At 44.4% G+C, this 24,292-nt stretch overlaps 1 protein-coding gene across 2 annotated transcripts in view; it reads left to right on the top strand.

The window, feature by feature from the left end:
* LOC106560399 (1-phosphatidylinositol 4,5-bisphosphate phosphodiesterase gamma-1) overlaps positions 1-20,488 on the top strand; it is a 63,436-nt gene extending 42,948 nt beyond the window's left edge. For both annotated transcript variants that reach the window (XM_045687766.2, XM_014123279.3), the window contains 15 exons: positions 867-1,050; positions 1,144-1,221; positions 5,554-5,657; positions 5,816-5,915; positions 6,050-6,116; positions 10,310-10,476; positions 13,238-13,334; positions 13,562-13,686; positions 14,400-14,499; positions 14,659-14,804; positions 15,018-15,132; positions 15,428-15,589; positions 15,698-15,786; positions 16,417-16,604; positions 16,678-20,488. In XM_045687766.2, coding sequence (XP_045543722.2) covers positions 867-1,050; positions 1,144-1,221; positions 5,554-5,657; positions 5,816-5,915; positions 6,050-6,116; positions 10,310-10,476; positions 13,238-13,334; positions 13,562-13,686; positions 14,400-14,499; positions 14,659-14,804; positions 15,018-15,132; positions 15,428-15,589; positions 15,698-15,786; positions 16,417-16,604; positions 16,678-16,738 — 1,783 coding nt within the window. In that variant the 3' untranslated portion in view covers positions 16,739-20,488. The remainder of the gene's footprint in view (positions 1-866; positions 1,051-1,143; positions 1,222-5,553; positions 5,658-5,815; positions 5,916-6,049; positions 6,117-10,309; positions 10,477-13,237; positions 13,335-13,561; positions 13,687-14,399; positions 14,500-14,658; positions 14,805-15,017; positions 15,133-15,427; positions 15,590-15,697; positions 15,787-16,416; positions 16,605-16,677) is intronic.
* Positions 20,489-24,292: the final 3,804 nt, after the last annotated feature.

Raw genomic sequence — 24,292 nt, forward strand, 5'->3', positions numbered from 1 at the left:
TTCCAAGCTGTTTAAAGGCACGACTTAGTGTATGTAAACTTCTGACCCACTGGAATTGTGATACAGTGAATTATAAGTGAAATAATCTGTCGGTAAACAATTGTTGGAAAAATTACTTGTGTCATGCACAAAGTAGATGTCCTAACCGACTTGCCAAAACTATAGTTTGTTAACAAGAAATGTATGGAGTGGTTGAAAAACGAGTTTAAATGTCTCCAACCTAAGTATGTAAACTTCCCACTTCAACTGTAACTGTATTCTTTAGCAGTCTCATGGCTTGGGGGTAGAAGCTGTTCAGTGTCCTGTTGGATCCAGACTTGATACACTGGTGCAGCATGCCGTGCGGTAGCAGAGAGAAAAGTCTGTGGCTTGGGTGGCTGGAGTCTTTTACAATTGTTTGGGCCTTCCTCTGACACTGCCTGGTATAGAGGTCCTGGATGGCAGCGAGCTCGGTCCCAGTGATGTACTGGGCCAGACGCACTTCCATTTGTGGAGCTTTATGGTTGAATGCCAAGCAGTTGCCATACCAAGCGGTGACGCAGCCATTCAAGATGCTTTCAATGGTGTAGCTGTAGAACTTTTTGAGGATCTGAGGGCCCATGCCAAACCTTTTATTTTACACTACAGTATACATCGTTGACCTTCCACCCCCATCTCTCTCTCCCTCTCCCTCTCCCTGTCCACTCTCCCCTCTCTCTCTCTCTCCCTCCCTTCCCCCTTCTCTCTCTGTCAACTCCCCTCTCCCCTCTGTTTCCTCACTCTCTCTCTATTGCCTCCCCTCTCTCCCCCTCCTTCTCCCCTCCCCCTTTCTCTCCCTCTCCCTGTCCACTCTCTCCCTCCTCCCTTTCCCCCTTCTCTCTCCGTAGGGCGGAGGGTAAGATCAAACACTGTCGTATCCAGCAGGAGGGCCGTATGTTCATGTTGGGTAGCTCAGCAGAGTTTGAGAGTCTGGTTGACTTGGTCAGCTACTATGAGAAACACCCCCTGTACCGCAAAATGAGGCTGCGCTACCCCATCAACGAAGACACACTGGACCGCATGGGCACCACGGTAACACACACACACACAGCTTGAATGTGTGTATTTTCAGATCTGATCTATTATATTATTATGTATCCCTACTGTACCTCTCTCTCTATTCAGGAGCTAGACTATGGAGCGTTGTATGAAGTCAGGACCCCACATTTCTACGTCGAGGCCAACAAGATGCCCACGGCTCGGGTAAGTGAAATATTATATTCTGTGTGTGTGTGTGTGTGTGTGTGAGTAAACTCACATTCGTAGGTTTGGGCATGCCTGTGTTTGGTGTGTGCCAATGACATCTTTTATCATTTGGGCAGTAGTGGAAAGGTTATGGTCATTGATATTGAAGTTGTGGGCATTAATGTTTGACTTGTGGTCTTCAGCAGTTGGTTATGTTGTGGTACGGTAAAGGTCTTCACTGGTCCAAACAGGGTCCCAACATGCTTAAATATTTTATTTTAATATAAAGAACAAACCCGAGGACAACTAAACCCGTTCTGTATAGACCTCGTCGGATCCAGATCCAGTCCGATCCGATCCAAGTGATGCAAGCAGCAGAGAAGTCATTTTTTAAGCTACTTTATTAACCAGAACTGATAAAGCGCGAGAGGAGGGAGAGAGGTGCTGCTCTAGCATGTGGGAGAGGGGCCGTACTGTGAGCGAGTGACACGGGGAGCAGGGAGGAAGAGACAAGAGATGAGAGACAGCAACCAACCAACAAGCCGACTCACACTATAGTAGACTAATTTCTGCCATAGCTAGGTTATTTATCATCAAATATTATGACGTAGTACCTGTCTTGACTGCATCAAACCAGGAGAAGCTAGTTAAGCTAGCTAACATTAGCTAGCTAGGCTAATTGAGGCTGCAGTGCATGCGCTTTCTCATCCTAACAATCAATCAATCAAATGTATTTATAAAACCCTTCTTACATCAGCTGATGTCACAAAGTGCTGTACAGAAACCCAGCCTAAAACCCCAAACAGCAAGCAATGCAGGTGTAGAAGCACGGTGTCAAGGAAAAACTCCCTAGAAATGCCGGAACCTAGGAAGAAACTTAAAGAGGAACCAGGCTATGAGGGGTGGCCAGTCCTCTTCTGGCTGTGCCGGGTGGAGATTATAACAGAACATGGCCAATATGTTCACATGTTCATAGATGACCAGCAGGGTCAAATAATAATAATCACAGTGGTTGTACAGGGTGCAACAAGTCAGCACCTCAGCAGTAAATATCAGTTGGCTTTTCATAGCCGATCATTCAGAGTATCTCTACCGCTCTTGCTGTCTCTAGAGAGTTGAAAACAGCAGGTCTGGGACAAGGTAGCACATCCGGTGAACAGGTCAGGGTTCCATAGCCGCAGGCAGAACAGTTGAAACTGGAGCAGCAGCACGACCAGGTGGACTGGGGACAGCAAGGAGTCATCAGGCCAGGTAGTCCTGAGGCATGTTCCTAGGGCCAGGTCCTCAGAGAGAAAGAAAGAGAAAAATAGAGAGAGAGAATTAGAGAGCATACTTACATTCACACAGGACACCAGATAAGACAAGAGAAATAATCCAGATAACAGACTGACCCTAGCTCCCTGACACATAAACTATTGCAGCATAAATACTGGAGGCTGAGACAGGAGGGGTCGGGAGACACTGTGTCCCCGTCCGACGATACCCCCGGACAGGGCCAAACAGGGAGGATATAACCTCACCCACTTTGCCAAGCACAGCCGCTATACAACTAGTGGGATACCTTCAACCACCAAATTACTATCCTGAGACAAGGCTGAGTATAGCCCACAAAGATCTCCCCCACGGCATGAACCCAAGGGGGTGTGTTTGTGTGTGTTTATTAAACACAATAATTACAATTTAGCAATTAAACACTGGAGTGATAGATGTGCAGAAGATGAATGTGCAAGTAGAGCTACTGGGGTGCAAAGGAGCAAAAAATAACAATATGACAAATGTTTTTTATTTTTAGTGGTGCGACTGCATCTAGGGTATTACGCAAGGCTAAATTGAGTTCCTCAGTTTGGTGGTTAACTGATTTTTGTACTCTGACATCCTTGGGTAGGTGGAGGGAGTCTGGAAGGGCATCTAGGAATCTTTGGGTTGTCTGAGAATTTATAGCACGACTTTTGATGGTCCTTGGTTGGGGTCGAGCAGATTATTTGTTGCGATTGCAAACGAAATGAAATGGTGGTCCGACAATCCAGGATTATGAGGAAAAACATTAAGATCCACAACATTTATTCCACGGGACAAAACTAGGTCCAGAGTATGACTGCAGCAGTGACTAGGTCCGGAGACATGTTGGACAAAACCCACTGAGTCGATGATGGCTCTGAAAGCCTTTTGGAGTGGGTCTGTGGGCTTTTCCATGTGAATATTAAAGTCACCAAAAATATTATCTGCCATGACTACAAGGTCCAATAGGAATTCAGGGAACTCAGTGAGGAACGCTGTATATGGCCCAGGATGCCTATAAACAGTAGCTATATAAAGTGATTGAGTAGGCTGCATAGATTTCATAACTAGAAGCCCAAAAGACGAAAACGCAGTCGTTATTTTTTTTTTGTAAATTGAAATTTGCTATTATAAATGTTAGCAACGCCTTTGCGGGATGCGCGGGGGATATGGTCACTAGTGTAACCAGGAGGTGAGGCCTCATTTAACACAGTAAATTCATCAGGCTTAAGCCATGTTTCAGTCAGGCCAACCACATCAAGATTATGATCAGTGATTAGTTCATTGCCTATAACTGCCATTAAGTAGCCCTATTTTGAGATGTGAGATATCACAATCTCTTTTAATAATGACAGGAATGGAGGAGGTCTTTATTCCAGTGAGATTGCTAAGGCAAACACCGCCATGTTTAGTTTTGCCCAACCTAGATCGAGGCACAGACACGGTCTCAATGGGGATAGCTGAGCTGACTACACTGACTGTGCTAGTGGCAGACTCCACTAAACTGGCAGGCTGGCTAACAGCCTGCTGTCTGGCCTGCACCCTATTTCATTCTGGAGCTAGGGGAGTTAGAGCCCTGTCTATGTTCGTAGATAAGATGAGAGCACCCCTCCATCTAGGATGGAGTCTGTCACTCCTCAACATGCCAGGCTTGGTCCTGTTTGTGGGGGAGTCCCAGAAAGAGGTCCAATTATCTACAAATTCTATATTTTGGGAGGGGCAGAAAATAGTTTTCAACCAGCGATTGAGTTGTGAGACTGCTGTAGAGCTCATCACTCCCCCTAACTGGGAGGGGGCCAGAGACAATTACTCGATGCCGACACATCTTTCTAGCTGATTTACACGCTGAGGCTATGTTGCGCTTGGTAACCTCTGACTGTTTCATCCTAACATCGTTGGTGTTGACATGGATAACAATATCCCTATACTCGCCAGTTTTAGCCTCAGCCAGCACCATCTTCAGATTAGCCTTGACATCGGTAGCACTGCCCCTTGGTAAACAGTGTATGATCGCTGTATGATTCGTTTTAAGTCTAATACTGCGGGTAATGGAGTCGCCAATGACCAGGGTTTTCAATTTGTCAGAGCTAATGGTGGGAGGCTTCGGCGTCTCAGACCCCGTAACGGGTGGAGGAGAGTCCAGAGAAAGCTCGGCCTCTGACTTCGACCGTTGCTTATTGGGAAGAACCGGTTGAAAGTTTCTGTCAGCTGAATGTGCGACACCGGTTGAGCATTCCTCCAGCATTTCCTTCCAGAAGCCATGAGAGAATTGTCCGGCTGCGGGGATTATGCAAAGGCATTTATACTACTATCTGTACTTATTTGTGGCACAGACGCTGTTTTATCCTTTCCAACTCTTAAATTACCCTTGCTAACGATTGCGTCTGAAGCTGGGCTTGCAACACAGCTATCCTTGCCATAAGGCGATCGTTCTCCTATATATTAGCTTCAGCTGGTGGAGGTCCTGACAAACCATGTCCGGGGTGAAAAAGTTGAGCGAGGGGAAAAGATTAAAATATAAAACTGTAATTAAAAAGTAAAAACCGTAAAGTTGGCAGATAGCAAAGTAAGGTTAGCAGCACGTAAACAAGTCTACAAGTTGTGACCAGTAACTCCATTCAGAATAAGTTGCAGCCCATCCTTCACCTTTAACTTTTAATTCAAACTTCCATTGATTAGACATCTACATTTTGCCACACAGAGGCTCTACCACTGTAGCCTACTACTGCTTTGATTGGCCATCAACAACAACAAGCTACACACGCCACTCTCGTGAAAAGCAAAAGCAGCAGCATAACTTATAAAATGTCTCTCTCTCTACTGAAGCAGTCATATTCAGATCTGTATGGGCGCTTCCTGACAAGTCAGTTGAAATGACACATGCCCGAGACCCGTGACAATCATATCAGATCCGACCCAGAACCGTGACATTATTTAGAATTCTGGATCAGGACCCACTCGGGTCCCGGATCATGTCTCGCGTATTCGTGTACAGGTGGATCCATGAAGACCTCTAGTGTACGGTCAAGGCCCTGTATGATTTAGTGTTTGTGTTGTGGTCTTGTGTTGCAGTGTACGGTCAAGGCCCTGTATGACTACAGAGCCCAGAGGGACGATGAGCTGTGTTTCCCCAAACAGGCCCTCATCCTCAGCGTGGACAAGCAGGAAGGAGGCTGGTGAGTGGAACAGGGTTTTCATATCTCCATGGCACTTAATGATTACTCAATGTCATTGATTGGCTAAAGAGTGTACATTGGTCACCCCAATGGAGTTGATAATATAGCATTTCTCTGAGTTGTCTTTAAATTGTGGATTTCCCTCCACCGGCCCCTAGGTGGCGAGGTGATTACGGAGGGAAGAAGCAGCTGTGGTTTCCTGCCAACTACGTAGAAGAAGTCCCCAACTCACCCGCCTGCGAGACAGGAGACGAGGCAGTACGTTATAGTATAGGCAAACACACACACACACACACACACACACCTTCTACAACAGATAGAGGGGAATGAAGCTCACTTCATGTCCTGACTTCCTGCTTCCTGTGTCTTTGACTTCCTGTTTCTTGGTCCAGTCTACAGAGAACAGTCCACTAGGAACATTTCTCAAGGGCTTCATCGATGTGCCCTCCTGCCACGTAGGTGAGTCTGTGTGTAACTGGTGTGTAACTGATGTGCCAACCTGCTACGTAGGTCAGTCTGTGTATAACTGATGTGCCAACCTGCCACGTAGGTCAGTCTGTGTAACTGATGTGCCAACCTGCCACGTAGGTGCGGCCCAGTGAGTGGTAGTGGTCTGTATGTTTAACCCCCTATTGGGTAGTTTTACAGAGATAAGCATTGGTGGGAAAAGTACTCAATTGTCATACTTGAGTAAAAGTAAAGATACCTTAATAGAAAATGACTGAAGTAAAAGTGAAAGTCACCAAGTAAAAGTCTAAAAGTATTTGCTTTTAAATATACTTAAGTATCAAAAGTAAAAGTATAAACAATTTAAAATGGCCTCCCTGTGGCTCAGTTGGTAGAGCATGGTGTTTGCAATGGTGTTTGCAACGCCAGGGTTGTGGGTTCGATTCCCACGGGGGGCCAGTAAGGGGGGGAAAAAATGTATGAAATGAATTGAAATGTATGCATTCACTACTGTAAGTTGCTCTGGATAAGAGCGTCTGCTAAATGACTAAAATGTAAAAAAAAAAAAAATTTAAATGTAAATTACTTATATTAAGACAACCAGATGACACAATTTTCAAGTTTTTATTTTTATTGACAGATAGCCAGGGGCACACTCCAACACTCAGACATAATTTACAAACGAAGCATTTGTGTTTAGTGAGTCCGCCAGATCAGAGGCAGTAGGGATGACCAGGGATGTTCTCTTGATTTTCCTGTCAAAATGTAACGAAAAATTTGGGTGTCAGAGAAAATGTATGGAGTACAAAGTACATTATTTTCTTTAGGAATGTAGTGAAGTTAAAGTAAAAGTTTAGACACACCTACTCATTCAAGGGTTTTTCTTTATTTTGTACAATTTTCTACATTGTAGAATAATAGTGAAGACATAAAAACTATGAAATAACATATGGAGTCATGTAGTAACCAAAAAGTGTTAAACAAATCAAAATATATTTTATATTGTTGATTCTTCAAAGTAGCCACCTTTTGCCTTGATGACAGCTTTGCACACTCTTGGCATTCTCTCAACCAACTTCATGAGGAATGCTTTTCCAACAGTCTTGAAGGAGTTCCCACATATGCTGAGCACTTATAGGCTGTTTTTCCTTCACTCTGCGGTCCAACTCATCCCAAACCATCTCAATTGGGTTGAGGTCGGGTGATTGTGGAGGCCAGGTCATCTGATGCAGCACTCCATCACTCTCCTTATTTGTCACATAGCCTTTACACAGCCTGAAAGTGTGTTTTGGGTCATTGTCCTGTTGAAAAACAAATGATAGTCCCACTGAGCATAAACCAGATGGGATGGCATATCGCTGCAGAATGCTGTGGTAGCCATGCTGGTTAAGTGTGCTTTGAATTCTAAATAAATCACAGACAGTGTCACCAGCAAAGCACCCCCACAACATCACACCTCCTCCTCCATGCTTCACAGTGGGAACCACACTCGCGGAGATCATCCGTTCACCTACTCTGCGTCTCACAAAGACAGGGCGGTTGGAGCCAAAAGTCTCAAATTTGGACTCATCAGACCAAAGGACAGATTTCCACTGGTCTAATGTCCATTGCTTATGTTTCTTGGCCCAAGCAAGTCTCTTCTTCTTATTGGTGTACTTTAGTAGTGGTTTCTTTGCAACAGTTTGACCATGAAGGCCTGATTCACACAGTCTCCTCTGAACAGTTTATGTTGAGATGTGTCTGTTACTTGAAAATTGTGAAGCATTTATTTGGGCTGCAATCTGAGGTGCTGTTAACTCTAATGAACTTATCCTCTGCAGCAGAGGTAACTCTGGGTCTTCCTTTCCTGTGGCGGTCCGCATGAGAGCCAGTTTCATCGTAGCACTTGATGGTTTTTGCGACTGCACTTGAAGAAACTTTCAAAGTTCTTGACATTTTCCAGATTGACTGACCTTCATGTCTTAAAGTAATGATGGACTGTCATTTCTCTTTGCTTATTTGAGCTGTTCTTGCCATAATATGAACTTGATATTTTACCAAATAGGGCTATCTTCTGTATACCACCCCTACCTTGTCACAACACAACTGATTGGCTCAAATGCATTAAGAGGGAAAGAAATTCCACAAATTAACTTTTAACAGCTGTTAATTGAAATGCATTCCAGGTGACTACCTCATAAAGCTGGTTGAGAGAATGCCAAGAGTGAGCAAAGCTGTCATCAAGGCCAAAGGGTGGCTACTTTGAAGAATCTCAAATATAAAATACATTTTGATTTGTTTGACACTTTTGGTTACTACATGATTTTGTGTGTTATTTCATATTTTTGATGTCTTCACTATTATTCTACAATGTTGAATATATATATATATATATATATATATATATATATATATATACACTGCTCAAAAAAATAAAGGGAACACTTAAACAACACAATGTAACTCCAAGTCAATCACACTTCTGTGAAATCAAACTGTCCACATAGGAAGCAACACTGATTGACAATACATTTCACATGCTGTTGTGCAAATGGAATAGACAACAGGTAGAAATTATAGGCAATTAGCAAGACACCCCCAATAAAGGAGTGGTTCTGCAGGTGGGGACCACAGACCACTTCTCAGTTCCTATGCTTCCTGGCTGATGTTTTGGTCACTTTTGAATGCTGGCGGTGCTTTCACTCTAGTGGTAGCATGAGACGGAGTCTACAACCCACACAAGTGGCTCAGGTAGTGCAGCTCATCCAGGATGGCACATCAATGCGAGCTGTGGCAAGAAGGTTTGCTGTGTTCGTCAGCGTAGTGTCCAGAGCATGGAGGCGCTACCAGGAGATAGGCCAGTACATCAGGAGACGTGGAGGAGGCCGTAGGAGGGCAACAACCCAGCAGTAGGACCGCTACCTCCGCCTTTGTGCAAGGAGGAGCAGGAGAAGCACTGCCAGAGCCCTGCAAAATGACCTCCAGCAGGCCACAAATGTGCATGTGTCTGCTCAAACGGTCAGAAACAGACTCCATGAGGGTGGTATGAGGGCCCGACGTCCACAGGTGGGGGTTGTGCTTACAGCCCAACACCGTGCAGGACGTTTGGCATTTGCCAGAGAACACCAAGATTGGCAAATTCGACACTGGCACCCTGTGCTCTTCACAGATGAAAGCAGGTTCACACTGAGCACGTGACAGATGTGACAGAGTCTGGAGACGCCGTGGAGAATGTTCTGCTGCCTGCAACATCCTCCAGCATGACCGGTTTGGCGGTGGGTCAGTCATGGTGTGGGGTGGCATTTCTTTGGGGGGCCGCATAGCCCTCCATGTGCTCGCCAGAGGTAGCCTGACTGCCATTAGGTACCGAGATGAATCCTCAGACCCCTTGTGAGACCATATGCTGGTGCGGTTGGCCCTGGGTTCCTCCTAATGCAAGACAATGCTAGACCTCATGTGGCTGGAGTGTGTCAGCAGTTCCAGCAAGAGGAAGGCATTGATGCTATGGACTGGCCCGCCCGTTCCCCAGACCTGAATCCAATTGAGCACATCTGGGACATCATGTCTCGCTCCATCCACCAACGCCACGTTGCACCACAGACTGTCCAGGAGTTGGTGGATGCTTTAGTCCAGGTCTGGGAGGAGATCCCTCAGGAGACCATCCGCCACCTCCTCAGGAGCATGCCCAGGCGTTGTAGGGAGGTCATACAGGCATGTGGAGGCCACACACACTACTGAGCCTCATTTTGACTTGTTTTAAGGACATTACATCAACGTTGGATCAGCCTGTGGTGTGGTTTTCCACTTTAATTTTGAGTGTGACTCCAAATCCAGACCTCCATGGGTTGATAAATTGGATTTCCATTGATTATTTTTGTGTGATTTTGTTGTCAGCACATTCAACTATGTAAAGAAAAAAGTATTTAATAAGATTATTTCTTTCATTCAGATCTAGGATGTGTTGTCTAAGTGTTCCCTTTATTTTTTTGAGCAGTATATATAAGTAGTATATATATATATATATATATATATAAAACCCTTGAATGAGTAGGTGTGTCCAAACTTTTGACTGGTACTGTAAATAGTAAAGTAAAGTACAGATACCCCAAAAACTATTTAAGTAGCACTTTAAAGTATTGTTACTTAAGTACTTTACACCACTGGAAATAAGAGTGTGTGTATGTGGAACTCTCTCTCACTCTTCCTCTCTCCATATCTCTCTGTAGTGGTTCAGAAGGATGGGAAGAGTTCCAGGCCATATGTGTTCACTGTCCACTCCCAGCAGATGTCAATTCACCCTGGCCAGGCGCTGGACATTGCTTCAGACACCCTGGAGGACCTGACCGGTTGGGTGGGGAAGATCAGAGAGGCCACACAGAACGCAGACGCACGGGTTAATACTGTATTGCACACACATGTACAAAGGAACGCACACCCATACACGTACGCAGGAGAAAACACACACATATACACACACACAAACATATATATATATCTAAACGTTCAGCTCATACAAGGAGAAGACTGATCAGAGATGCAGCCAAGAGGCCCATGATCACTCTGGATGAACTGCAGAGATCTACAGCTGAGGTGGGAGACTCTGTCCATAGGACAACAATCAGTCGTATACTGCACAAATCTGGCCTTTATGGAAGAGTGGCAAGAAGAAAGCCATTTCTTAAAGATATCCATAAAAAGTGTTGTTTAAAGTTTGCCACTAGCCACCTGGGAGACACACCAAACATGTGGAAGAAGGTGCTCTGGTCAGATGAAACCAAAATCGAACTTTTCGGCAACAATGCAAAACGTTATGTTTGGCGTAAAAGCAACACAGCTCATCACCCTGAACACACCATCCCCACTGTCAAACATGGTGGTGGCAGCATCATGGTTTGGGCCTGCTTTTCTTCAGCAGGGGCAGGGAAGATGGTTAAAATTGATGGGAAGATGGATGGAGCCAAATACAGGACCATTCTGGAAGAAAACCTGATGGAGTCTGCAAAAGACCTGAGACTGGGATGGAGATTTGTCTTCCAACAAGACAATGATCCAAAACATAAAGCAAAATCTACAATGGAATGGTTCACAAATAAACATATCCAGGTGTTAGAAGTCCAGACCTGAATCCAATCGAGAATCTGTGGAAAGAACTGAAAACTGCTGTTCACAAACGCTCTCCATCCAACCTCACTGAGCTCGAGCTGTTTTGCAAGGAGGAATGGGCAAAAATTTCAGTCTCTCGATGTGCAAAACTGATAGAGACGTACCCCAAGCGACTTACAGCTGTAATCGCAGCAAAAGGTGGCGCTACAAAGTATTAACTTAAGGGGGCTGAATAATTTTGCACGCCCAAATTTTCCGTTTTTTATTTGTTAAAAAAGTTTGAAATATCCAATACATTTCGTTCCACTTCATGATTGTGTCCCACTTGTTGTTGATTCTTCACAAAAAAATTACAGTTTTATATCTTTATGTTTGAAGCCTGAAATGTGGCAAAAGGTCGAAAAGTTCAAGGGGGCCGAATACTTTCGCAAGGCACTGTAATGTCACAAAAACCCAGAAGACAGCTAAATACAGCACTAACCTTTGATGATCTTCATCAGATGACACACCTAGGACATTATGTCATACAATACATGCATGTTTTGTTCAATCAAGTTCATATTTATATAAAAAAACAGCTTTTTACATTAGCATGTGACGTTCAGAACTAGCAAACTTCCGGTGAATTATTTACTAAATTACTCACGATAAACGTTCACAAAAAGCATAACAATTATTTTAAGAATCATAGATACAGAACTCCTCTGTGCACTCGATATGTCCGATTTTAAAATAGCTTTTCGGTGAAAGCACATTTTGCAATATTCTCTGTAGAAAGCCCGGCATCACAGGGCTAGCTATTTAGACACCCAGCAAGTTTAGCACTCACCAAAGTCAGATTTACTATAAGAAAAATGTTATTACCTTTGGTGTTCTTCGTCAGAATGCACTCCCAGGACTTCTACTTCAATAACAAATGTTGGTTTGGTTCAAAATAATCCATAGTTATATCCAAATAGCGGCGTTTTGTTCGTGCGTTCAAGACACTATCCGAAAGGGTAAATAAGGGTTACGAGCATGGCGCAATTCGTGACAAAAAAATTCTAAATATTCCATTACCGTACTTCGAAGCATGTCAACCGCTGTTTAAAATAAATTTTTATGCCATTTTTCTTGTAAAAAAAGCGATAATATTCCGACCGGGAATCTGCATTTAGGTAAACAGACGAAAGAAAATAAAGCATGGGGTCGACTCGGGCACGCGCCTAAGGCCATAGTACTCTGATCGGCCACTTGCCAAAAGCGATAATGTGTTTCAGCCAGAGGCTGCCTCGATATCGTTCAGCTTTTTCCCGGGCTCTGAGAGCCTATGGGAGCCGTAGGAAGTGTCACGTTATAGCAAAGATCCTCAGTCTTCAATAAAAAGAGCCCAGATGAACAACAACTTGTCAGACAGGCCACTTCCCATATAGAATCCTCTCAGGTTTTTGCCTGCCATATGAGTTCTGTTATACTCACAGACACCATTCAAACAGTTTTAGAAACTTTAGGGTGTTTTCTATCCAAAGCCAATAATTATATGCATATTCTAGTTACTGGGCAGGAGTAGTAACCAGATTAAATCGGGTACGTTTTTTATCCGGCCGTGTCAATACTGCCCCCTAGCCCTAACAGGTTAAATGAGCGCAGCGGAAACACTTATATACTGTACACATACAGGCATGGGCACACAAACATACACACCACATGGACACACACACTTACACTCACACAAACAGATTAGTAATGCATCACACACACACACACACACACACACATATATATATATATATATATATATATATATATATATATATATATATATATATATATATATATATATATATATATATACAGGTTCGCACCCAACCACACACATCATCCGTACCTTATCCTGAGTATCAGTAGCTACTCTATATCTCATTAATTGCAGCTCAAAGAACTGTAGTACTCTACTGTAGTTTATATGAAATGTACGGTCAGATATCAGTGCAGGTACACTAAAAATAGGAAAGAAGCTCTGATGTGTTGGTGTTGATGCTGGCGGTGTGGTCTGGTCTCCATGGTAACAGATGCAGGAAGAGAAGCAGATGGAGAGGAGGAAGAAAATCGCGCTGGAGCTCTCTGAGCTGGTGGTCTACTGTAGACCTGTCCCCTTCAACGAAGAGAGTAAGAACTGACACACTCCTCTACCTATCCTCTTTCTACCTCTCTACCTATACCTCTCTAAATGGACCGTGTGTGTGTGTGTGTGTGTGTGTGTGTGTGTGTGTGTGTGTGTGTGTGTGTGTGTGTGTGTGTGGTGTGTGTGTGTGTGTGTGTGTGTGTGTGTGTGTGTGTGTGTGTGTGTGTGTGTGTGTGTGTGTGTGTGTGTGTGACCATGTTTTGTCTCCCAGAGATCGGGACAGAGCGGGCATGTTTCCGGGATATGTCATCATTCCCAGAGACCAAGGCAGAGAAGTTTGCCACGCGGGCAAGAGGGAAGCGCTTCCTGCAGTATAACCGCCGCCAGCTCTCCCGGGTAATATAATAATTTAATAATATATAGTATAATATACAGGTAACTGCCAAAATAATGGAAACACTTGAGTAAATGAGGGATACAAAGTACTGTATATTGAAAGCAGGTGCTTTCACACAGGTGTGGTTCCTGAGTTAATTAAGCAATTAACATCCCATCATGCTTAGGGTCATGTATAAAATGCTGGGCAGGCCATGATTTTGGCTACGATGTCTATGCCCCAATAGGATGACAATGCCCCCATCCACAGGGCACAAGTCATCAATGAATGGTTTGATGAGCATGAAAACAATGTAAACCATTTTCCATGGCTGTCTCAGTCACCAGATCTAAACCCAATTGAAAACTTATGGGAGATTCTGGAGCAGAGCCTGAGACAGTGTTTTCTACCACCATCAACAAAACACTAATTTAACACAATTTAATTTCTCGTGGAAGAATGAGTTCACATCCCTCCAATAGACCTCCAGACACTTGTAGAATCTATGCCAAGGTGCATTGAAGCTATTCTGGCTCGTGGTGGCCCAACACCCTATTCAGACATTTTATGTTGGTGTTTCCTTTATTTTGTCAGTTACCTGTATATAAGCCATTTAGCAGACGGTTTTATCCAAAGTGACATAAAGTCATGTGTGCATACATTTTCGTATGGCTAGCCTCAGCGGGAATCGAACCCACAACCAACATATGAAGTAATGTATGTTCTGCTCCAGGTCTACCCAAGAGGACAGAGACTAGACTCCTCTAACTACGACCCTTTACCCATGTGGCTCTGTGGATCCCAGCTGGTTGCTCTCAACTTCCAGACACCTGGTGAGGGAGATTGTGTGTCTGACTCTCGCTCTTTTCCAAGCCCATGCATGAGCTGTGTTTGTGGTGTGCTTAAGTATTTATTATTTGTATGTGATTGTGTATTATATGTACATTATTGTGTGTGTGTGTGTGTGTGTGTGTGTGTGTGTTTGTGTATAGACAAGCCCATGCAGTTGAACCAGGCTCTATTCATGCTGGGTGGGGGGAGTGGCTTTGTGCTCCAGCCTGACATCATGAGGGATGACGCCTTTGACCCCTTTGACAAGGACACCCTCCGCCTGGAGCCAATCACCATCCAGCTACAGGTAGGTTGGCGCCAATCACCATCCGACTACAGGTCAGACAACCAATCAGGAGACATTCCATTCTTCCCTGTCATTGAATTTACCTGCTTTATTTATTTACGCTCTTGTGTGCACTACTAGAACAAACAAACAAACACACACAAACAAACAAACTCACACACACAGACACACAATTTCTCTCTCACTCCCTTTCTGTCTGTCTGCCTGTGTCAGGTACTGGGAGCTCGTCACCTACCTAAGAATGGCCGCAGTATAGTGTGTCCCTTTGTGGAGGTTGAGGTGTGTGGGGCCGACTACGACTGCAGCAAGAGCAAGACCGACGTCGTGGGTATGAGACAGCACACACCAATCACACAGCACCCTGCTGTGACTGCATGAAACCTGACTGTGGCCGTATATAGTGCACTACTTTCCACCAAGGCCCTGGGTTAGAACGTCATTTGGGACATAGCCTCTGTTTCGGGTTGTAATGGGCTGACCAGGTGGCATCGGGTTTCTTCCAAATGTTTAAATTAAATTGTACAGTAGGGCTCCTGCTTACTGAACGTCAAAAGAAAACATTTATCTTCCTCTCACCCTCTATTTCAATTTGCTCCCTCCCCCCACCCCTTCCCTCCCTCCAGCTGACAATGGGTTGAACCCAGTGTGGGTTCAGAGGCAGTTTGTGTTTGACGTCCATAACCCGTCCTTCTCCTTCCTGCGTTTTTTGGTCTATGAGGAGGACATGTTCTCTGACCCCAACTTCCTGGCTCAGGCCATCTACCCTGTCCGCTCACTAAGAACAGGTTGGTGTGTGTTTTCGGAAGTGTGTGTAGATATATCATAGTAGATAATATTATATCATAATACTATAGTATATTAACAATCTGTGTGTGTGTGTGGTGACTTGCCAGGCTACAGGAGTGTTCCACTAAAGAACAGTTACAGTGAAGAGTTGGAGCTGGCTTCTCTGCTGGTTCACATTGAGATTGTCAACGCCAAGGTAATCCCCTAACAAACTCAAATGTATTTTGTTTATTTTTTGTTTTTAAATGTAACCTTTATTTAACTAGGCAAGTCAGTAAAGAACAAATTCTTATTTACAATGACGGCCTAATATGACCAAACCCGGACGACGCTGGGCCAATTGTGCACCGCCCTATGGGTCTCCCAATCACAGCCGGCTGTGATACAGCCTGGATTCGAACCAGGGTTTTTGTAGTCACGCCTCTAGCACTGAGATGCAGTGCCTTAGACCGCTGCGGCACTCTGGAGTCCAATCCATATATTATTATATTATCATACTGTCTATGTCCCAAATGGAACCCTACTTCCTATGTAGTGCACTACTTTTGACCAGGTCCCATGGAGCTATGGTCAAAAGTAGTGTATTATAAAGGGCAGGGGTATTCAACTCTTACCCTACGAGGTCCGGAGCCTGCTGGTTTTCCCAGGTCTAAATCAGTCCCTGATTGGAGGGGAACAATGCAAAAAGGAGAGTAACTGGCTTCGAGGTCCAGAGTTGAGTTTGATGGGTATAGGGAGCCATTTGGGACAACATCAGTACCTTAGTGTTCTAACGGTTCTAACAGCATCACCCCACCACTCTGTGTTCTGATTGGATGATTAACAGGAGGAAGATGATCAGAACCTGTACTCGTCCATCCAAAGGCTGAGAGACCGCACCAGTGAGCTGTCCAATCAGGTGTCACTTCTGGAGAGGGCGGGGTCAGGAGGTGACCACAGCTACCAGCAGAGTCTGGAGGAGCTGAGAGCAGCACAAGATCAGCTCAGTGAACTAGTGGAGACACGCAACCACAGGTAATAACACACACACACACACTCACACAGACCCTCTCTCTGTAACTGCTCCGTCTCTGCCTCCCCTCTCCAGGCTGATTGAGAAGAAGAGGAGGGAGAAGCTGAGGCAGCAGGTGGGGGTCAAGCGCAACTAAAATGCCCATCTGACCACCAACCAACCAGTCCCCCTCTACTGCTGCACACTGATGATCTTACACCCATAGAAAGACTATTCAATCTACCAATAACTGGATTACCCCTGCTATAAGCACGCATAGACTACAGAGAGATGCACAGTGTGTTGGATAAAAAGAGACAAAATAAACACTCATCTCATGGAACAAAAACCTTCAGAAATGGAACCTAGAATGAGAAAAGGGTTATAAAAGAATTGTGTTCTGAACAGCGAGGTCAGATAAACTGAACTGACCTGAGAGTAGCACTGTTCTAATCTATAAGGAGAATACACAGGATATGTGTCCCAAATGGCACCCGATTCCCTATACAGTGCACTACCTTTGACCAGGGCCCATAGGGGTGTGGTGCACTACTGTAGAATAGGGTGCCATTTAGGATACAACCATAGCCTCTAAGAGAGCAAGGTAATGTGTCAGAGAGTCAACCATTAGTATAGGCGTAATCCTGACTCAAAATCTCTCCATGCTAGAACTGGTCTCACAACTGAAAACTGGAATAATATTATTTTATTGACCAGAGGAGCTATGAGAGCGAGAATCTACTATCTTGGCCATGGCACAAAAATGGCTAAAGAGAGAAAAAACGACTCATGGACTGGCTTTTAAAGGGCTTTTAAATGGGAGCAGGACCAAGTCTATTCCTCAAAGACTAAAGTCTACTTCTCCTATCCTGGGGCACAGACTGACTAACAGCAGGGACTGGAGTATAATGCCCTCTAGTGGTAGGGATGTGGTATTGTTTCCAAAAATAGACCCCTCTTCCTTTACATGGGAGAGCACAAACAGGACTTTTATTACTGTATTCATTAGAGACTTACTAACACTGCATGTCATATTGTCATGTATTACTTAAAGGGCTTTTCAGTATACTATAATATACTAAAATATACTATAATATAATACACTACCTTTTAAGGAGCAAGAGGAGAAGCAGAGCAGTAGCGAGAGGGAGAGAGAGAGGGGGAGGGGGGAGGAAGAGGGAGGAAGAGAGAGAGTACCAGAAATATAATTAATCTCTCACCACAGGACTCTGTCTTGGACCTATAGGTTTTCTTCAGGTCTGTGTTTACCTGGCTATGCTGATCGAATCAGAGAAACATGGTGTGGGTCTCAAATGTCGCCCTGTTCTCTATATAGTGCACACCTTTTGACCAGAGCCCCTAATCAAAAGTAGTGCACTGGGGAATAGGGTGCCATTTGGGATGCAACAAGGGCTATCTATAACTTTTACCTTATTGCAACTTATCACATTTACAGATCCTACCCACCAAGTTGTTGTTAAAGGAAAAATCCACTCAAAAACTACACTGAGCAAAAATATAAAAGCAACATGCAACAATTTCAAAGATTTTACTGAGTGACAGTTCATATAAGGAAATCAGTCAATTGAAATAAATAAATGAGTCCCTAATCTATGGATTTCACATGACTGGGCAGGGGTGCAGCCATGGGTGAGCCTGGGAGAGCATAGGTCCACCTACTGGGGAGCCAGTCCCAGCCACTCAGAATGAGTTTTTCCCCACAAAACGGCTTTATTACAGACAGAAATACTCATCAGCAGAAAATAAGCTTTTTTGTGCGTGTAGAACATTTCTGGAATATTTTATTTCAGCTTATGAAACATGGGACCAACACTTTACATGTTGTGTTGAAATTTTTGTTAAGTGTATATATTGGTCTTTTTTCATTAGTCCACTGTTAATACAGTCCCAAAATGTTTTGCATGTCATCAGTCAAGTTTTCAACATAATGGAATTTGAAAAAGCACAGTGTCAGTTGCCACATCATATGATGCTTCTTGGAAAAGGACCCATAAGTAAGTATTTCACTGTTAGTCTACACCTGTTGTTGATGAAGCATTTGAAAAATAAAATGTGATTTGATACAGTCCCAAAATGTTTTTCATGTCACCAGTCAAGTTTTCAAGATATAGGATTTTCAACAATGCAGTTAAAGATAAATAATAACAAATAAGTATTTATTTTAGAAATAGTGGCTATATACAGGGAGTATCAGTACCGAGTTGATGTGAAGGGGTACGAGGTAATTGAGGTAGCTACATATTCAGTAGGTAGGGATAAGGTGACTTGGCAACAGGATAGATCATAGACAGTAGCAGGCTGCCAGCAGCGTGTGTGTGTGTGTGTGTGTGTGTGTGTTGTGTCAGTGTGCATGTGTACGGTAATGTGTATATGTGTGTGTTGGGGTGTAAGTATGTGAGTCAGTGGAGGCTGCTGAAGAGAGGACAGCTCATAATAATGGCTGGAACTGCACAAATGGAGTGGCATCAAACCATGTGTTTGATAACATTCCGCTTCAGACATTACCACGAGCCCGTCCTCCCCAGTTAAGGTGTCGCCAACCTCCTGTGATGTGAGTGTGTGGGTCCAGTGTGTGTGCATAGAGTCAGTGCAGGAGAGTTTGTTGAAAAAGATATGTGTGTGTTGGGGTGTAAGTATGTGTGATTATCAGTGCAAGAGAGTTGCAAAATAGGGTCAAATCAGGTAGTCCGGGTATTCATTTGATTAGCTGTTTAGCAATCTTGTTTAGGAACCTTATGGCTTCGGGGTAGAAGCTGTTCAGGGTCCTGTTGTTTCCAGACTTGGTGCACGGTTACCGCTTGCCATGTGGTATCAGAGAGAACTGTCTATGCCTTGGGTGGCTGGAGTCTTTGACAATTATTTGGGCCTTCCTCTGACCCTGCCTGGTATAGAGGTCCTGGATGGCTGGGAGCTCAGCTCCAGAGATGTACTAGGCTGTACTCTTCGCCCTCTGTAGAGCCTTGCCGTCGGGTGCCTTGCAGTTGCCGTACCAAGTGGTGATGCAGCCAGTCAATATGTTCTCAATGGTGCAGCTGTAGAACCTTTTAAGGATCTGAGGGCCCGTGCCAAATCTTTTAAGCTTCCTGAGGGGGAAAAGGCGCTGTCGTGCCCTCTTCACAACTGTGTTGGTGTGTGTGGACCATGTTTAAATCCTTAATTCCTTAATATCAAAAGTGGACTAATGATAGTTTTTGAGTGGATTGTTCTGGGGTCAGGTCAGGTTTTGTTAGCATTTCTAATCAAAGGGGGCTGATTAATCTGACTTCTAATCTGTTGTTTGGGGGGCAACTGCTACCCACACAACGCTTCAACCTCTGCGTCCCAATTGGCACCTTATTACCTTCACAGTGCATTGTCTTTCAAAACTAGAGCACTATAGGGAATAGGGTGTCATTTGGGATGCATACCCTGTCTTTCTCTATTCTTCCCTCTTTTCCCCTCCTGTCCATCTCCATCAGTTTCTTTATCTACTAATTCTTAATTGTATGTACCTGTTTTATTTATCACACAGGTATACTGTCAGAACCTGTTTTAAAAAAAGAAAGAACATATAGATAATATATGATAATGGACTTCAGAGCAGGCTGAAGATACTGTAGCTTACTTTATATCTGTAAAAAATTGAAATTGTGTACCTAGCTGAAATAAATGTCCCCATTCCTCTCTTCTCCCCTACTTTACGTTGTAGTTTGAACAGGTGAAACAGCGTCCACTGGTGGCTGTTCAGGCTAACTACAATGCACCTTCTAGGCCTAGGGGCTTCTATGTCAAACTCGCCAATATCTCTCTGTATCTATATGCTGACTGTCCAGTATTATTACTCTGTTATTAAAACCATGTGTAAGTTTCCATTTAAAATAAAGCAGTTTCAGGTAGATACTCATAATTTGCTGTATTTATTTTTTCTAATGTCTTATTATAACATTTAAAACCTGTTTTAGGTTTGCTGAATGGACGAAGTCTGGATATTTTGGGGATTGGTTGAAGATAGATCTTTGGGTATTTATTTGGTTGGTTTAGCCTATTATGCTAGAAATGATTAATTACTTTAGTGATTTGTATTAGCTGTAAAAACCATGACTCTTCTTTGTCCATGCTTGATGATGATGATGGTTATTATTGGTATAATAATAATAATAATAATAATAATAATCTAGGCTCACCCCAAAAAACAAGGCCCAGGCATCCGTACAGTATAAACTACGTATTTTGATGTAAAAAATAACATTGTTTGATAATATATTCATATATTCAAGGTTGTGAGTTTAGGTCACTAAAATGATGAAAAACGTATCCATGTCATTCTTGCACCCCCTTGTGATATTTGTATTTTATTATTACTTATTAGCAGCTACTCTCCCTGGGTCCAGCAACATTAAGGCAGTTATATACAATTTAAAATATTACATTTCATAACACTTTACCCAATACATTTAATGTGTTCTCTCAGGCACTACTCCACTATCACATACTTACAATACAACACCCATGTGTACGTGTGTTTAGAGTGCGTGTCTTATCGTGTGTGTGTGTCTCTTCACAGTCACCGCTGTTCCATAAGGTGTTTGTTAAATCAGATTTTATAACTTGCACCAGTTACCTGATGTGGAATAGAGAGCCATGGCAACATGGAACTGTGTAGTACTATGCGCCTCCCACAGTCTGTTCTTGACTTGGGGATTGTAAAGAGGGCGCTGTCTTATGCATCTCACAGTACGGACATTGCAATTTCTTGCCCTGGCCACATCTGCAGTCCTCATGCCTCCTTGCATCATGCCTAAGGCACGTTCACGCAGATGAGCAGGGACACTGAGCATCTTTCTTTTGGTGTTTTTCAGAGTCAGTAGAAAGGCCTTTTTTAGTGTCCTAACTTTTCCTAACTTTGACCTTAATTGCCTACCGTCTGTAAGCTGTTAGTGTCTTAATAATGACCATTCCACAGGAGCATGTTCATTAATTGTTTATGGTTCATTGAACAAGCATGGGAAACAGTGTTTACACCCAGAACAATGAAGATCTGTGAAGTTATTTGGATTTTTACAAATTATCTTTGAAAGACAGGGTCCTGAAAAAGGGACGTTTCTTTTTTTGCTGAGTTTATAAAGCATGCAGCATAACAGCTGCACCAACGCATAGGTACTCGCACCACCAACGGACATGGGAACAATAACCGACAAAGACAGAGGGAACAGAGGGCACATATATAACATACTAATCAGGGGAAATGGGAACCAGGTTGTGTGTAATCAGACAAGACAGTCCGGGGTTGATGATAATGAATCCCGTTCAGTGTAGCCTAGAAAGCCGGTGAAGTAGATCTCCGGAACTGGTGAACAGAATGAGCAGCAGTACCGGGGGATCCGTGACAGTTAGTGACTCCATGCCTTCAGAGCCTTCTTGACTGCCAAGAGTTCCTGGTCCCCTATGTCGTAGTTCCTCTGGGTGGGGCTCAGCTGCTTAGAGTAGAAAGCACAGGACCACAGCTTTGAAGGGGTTCCGGTACGCTGGGACAGCCCTGCCCCGAATCCTACTTCGGAGCATACACCTCGACGATGAAGAGGAGTGAGGGGTCAGGATGTGCCAACACGGGAGCAGTGGGGAAACGTGCCTTCAGCGTCTCGAACGCCCTCTCAGCCTCCACTGTCTAACGAAGTCGCTGGGGACCTCCTCTCAGCAGTGAGGTAAGAGGCGCGACCACCGTGCTGAAGCCCCGGTTGAACCTCCTGAAATAGTTGGTGAATCGCTGGACTGCTTTCACCGAGTTGGGGATGGGCCACGACCTGACTGCGCTGACGCGTTGCTCCTCCATCTCCACTCCCTCCGTGGAAATGAGATGGCCCAAAAAGGACACGGACCACTGGAAAAACAAACATTTCTCCTGTTTAACATACATATAGATTATACTCCAACAGTCTTCTCAGCACAGACCTGACTAACGAGACATGCTGGATGCGGTCAGCAAAATAGACCAAAATGTTGTCTATATAGACCACTACGCCCCGTCCCAGCATGTCCCGAAACACTTTGTTAATGAAGGACTGGAATACTGAAAGAGCATTAGACAGGCCAAAGGGCATTACGAGATACTCGTAATACTCGCATTTGTTCGATGATGGTTGGGATGAGGGGTAAAGGATAGCTGAACTTGACGGTGGCCTTGCTCAGTGTTCGATAATCAATGTAGGAGCGCAGTCCCTCATCTTTCTTCTTGACAAAAAAGAAGCATGAGGAGGCTGGTGATTTAGAGGGGTGGATAAAACTCTGCTGGAGACTCCTTTACATAAGTCTCCATGGCCTCAGTCTCTGCATAGGAGAGGGGATGGACATGTCCTCTCGGGAGGGCTGCGTCAGACAACAGGTCAATGGCACAGTCCCAGGGGAGATGGGGAGGCAGTAGTGTAGCCTGGGTCTTTGAGAAAACCCAGTGCAGATCCTGGTACTCCTGTGGTAAATCCATTTGAGGAGCACAGTCTGGGGTTATTTGTTATTGTAGTTTGGTCAGGACGTGGCAGGGGGTGTTTGTTTTATGTGGTTCGTGCTATGTATTTAGGTAGAGGGGTGTTTGGTTTATGTGTTCCGGGGTTTGTTGGTTTATGTTCTATGTTAGTTATTTCTATGTTCTAGTCTAGTCCTTTTAGTTCTATGTTTAGGGTTTTGATGGACCTTCACTTGGAGGCAGCTGTTCCTCATTGCCTCTGATTGAAGGTCCTATGTATAGGGGTGTTTTTGTATTTGGATTTGTGGGTAGTTGTCTCCTGTTTAGTATCTGTTCGCCTGACAGGTCTGTTAGTATCGTTCGTTGCGTTTGTATACGTGTTTTGTTTGTTTTTTCCTTCTTTTTATTTTAATAAAGAAGATGTGCATACACGTTCCCGCTGCACCTTGGTCCACTTCTTACGACAGAAATGACACCGGTAAAATAGCAAAAGCACAAACAACGTGCCCAAAACACGGAACATAGACAAATGTCTGGCGCATAACAACATTTCCAATAGAAAAAATACACGTAACACAAACAATCTTACACAAAGACATGGAGAACAGAGGAATAAATACATGTAGATTGATTGGGGAATGAAAACCAGGTGTGCAGGGAACAAGACAAAACAAATGGATACATGAAAAATGGAGCAGCGATGGCTAGAAAGCCGGTGACGTCAACCGCCGAACGCCCCCCCCGACACGCGGCTCCAGCGGTGCATCGACACCGGCCTCGGGGACAACCCGGAGGGCGAGGTGCAGGGCGATCCGGCCGGCGACGGTGGAACTCATGTAGCAGTTCAGGGTCCAATATATCAGCCACTGGAACCCAGCACCTCTCCTCCGGACCGTACCCCTTCCACTCCACGAGGTACTGAAGGCCCCTTGCCCGACACCTTGAATCCAGGATGGAATGGATGGAGTACGCCGAGGCCCCCTCGATGTCTAGAGGGGGCGGAGGAACCTCCCGTACCTCCGACTCCTGGAGCGGACCAGCCACCACCGGCCTGAGGAGAGACACATGGAATGAGGGGTTAAAATGGTAATCGGGGGGAGGCTGTAACCTGTAACATACCTCGTTCACTCTCCTCAGGACTTTGAATGGCCCCACAAACCGCGTACCCTGCTTCCGGCATGGCAGGCGGAGGGGCAGGTTTCGGGTTGAGAGCCAGACCCTGTCCCCCGGCGCGAACACCAGGGCCTCACTGCG

This window comes from Salmo salar, chromosome 10, assembly GCF_965601325.2.
Source record: "Salmo salar chromosome 10, fSalSal1, whole genome shotgun sequence".
Classification (NCBI taxonomy): domain Eukaryota; kingdom Metazoa; phylum Chordata; class Actinopteri; order Salmoniformes; family Salmonidae; genus Salmo; species Salmo salar.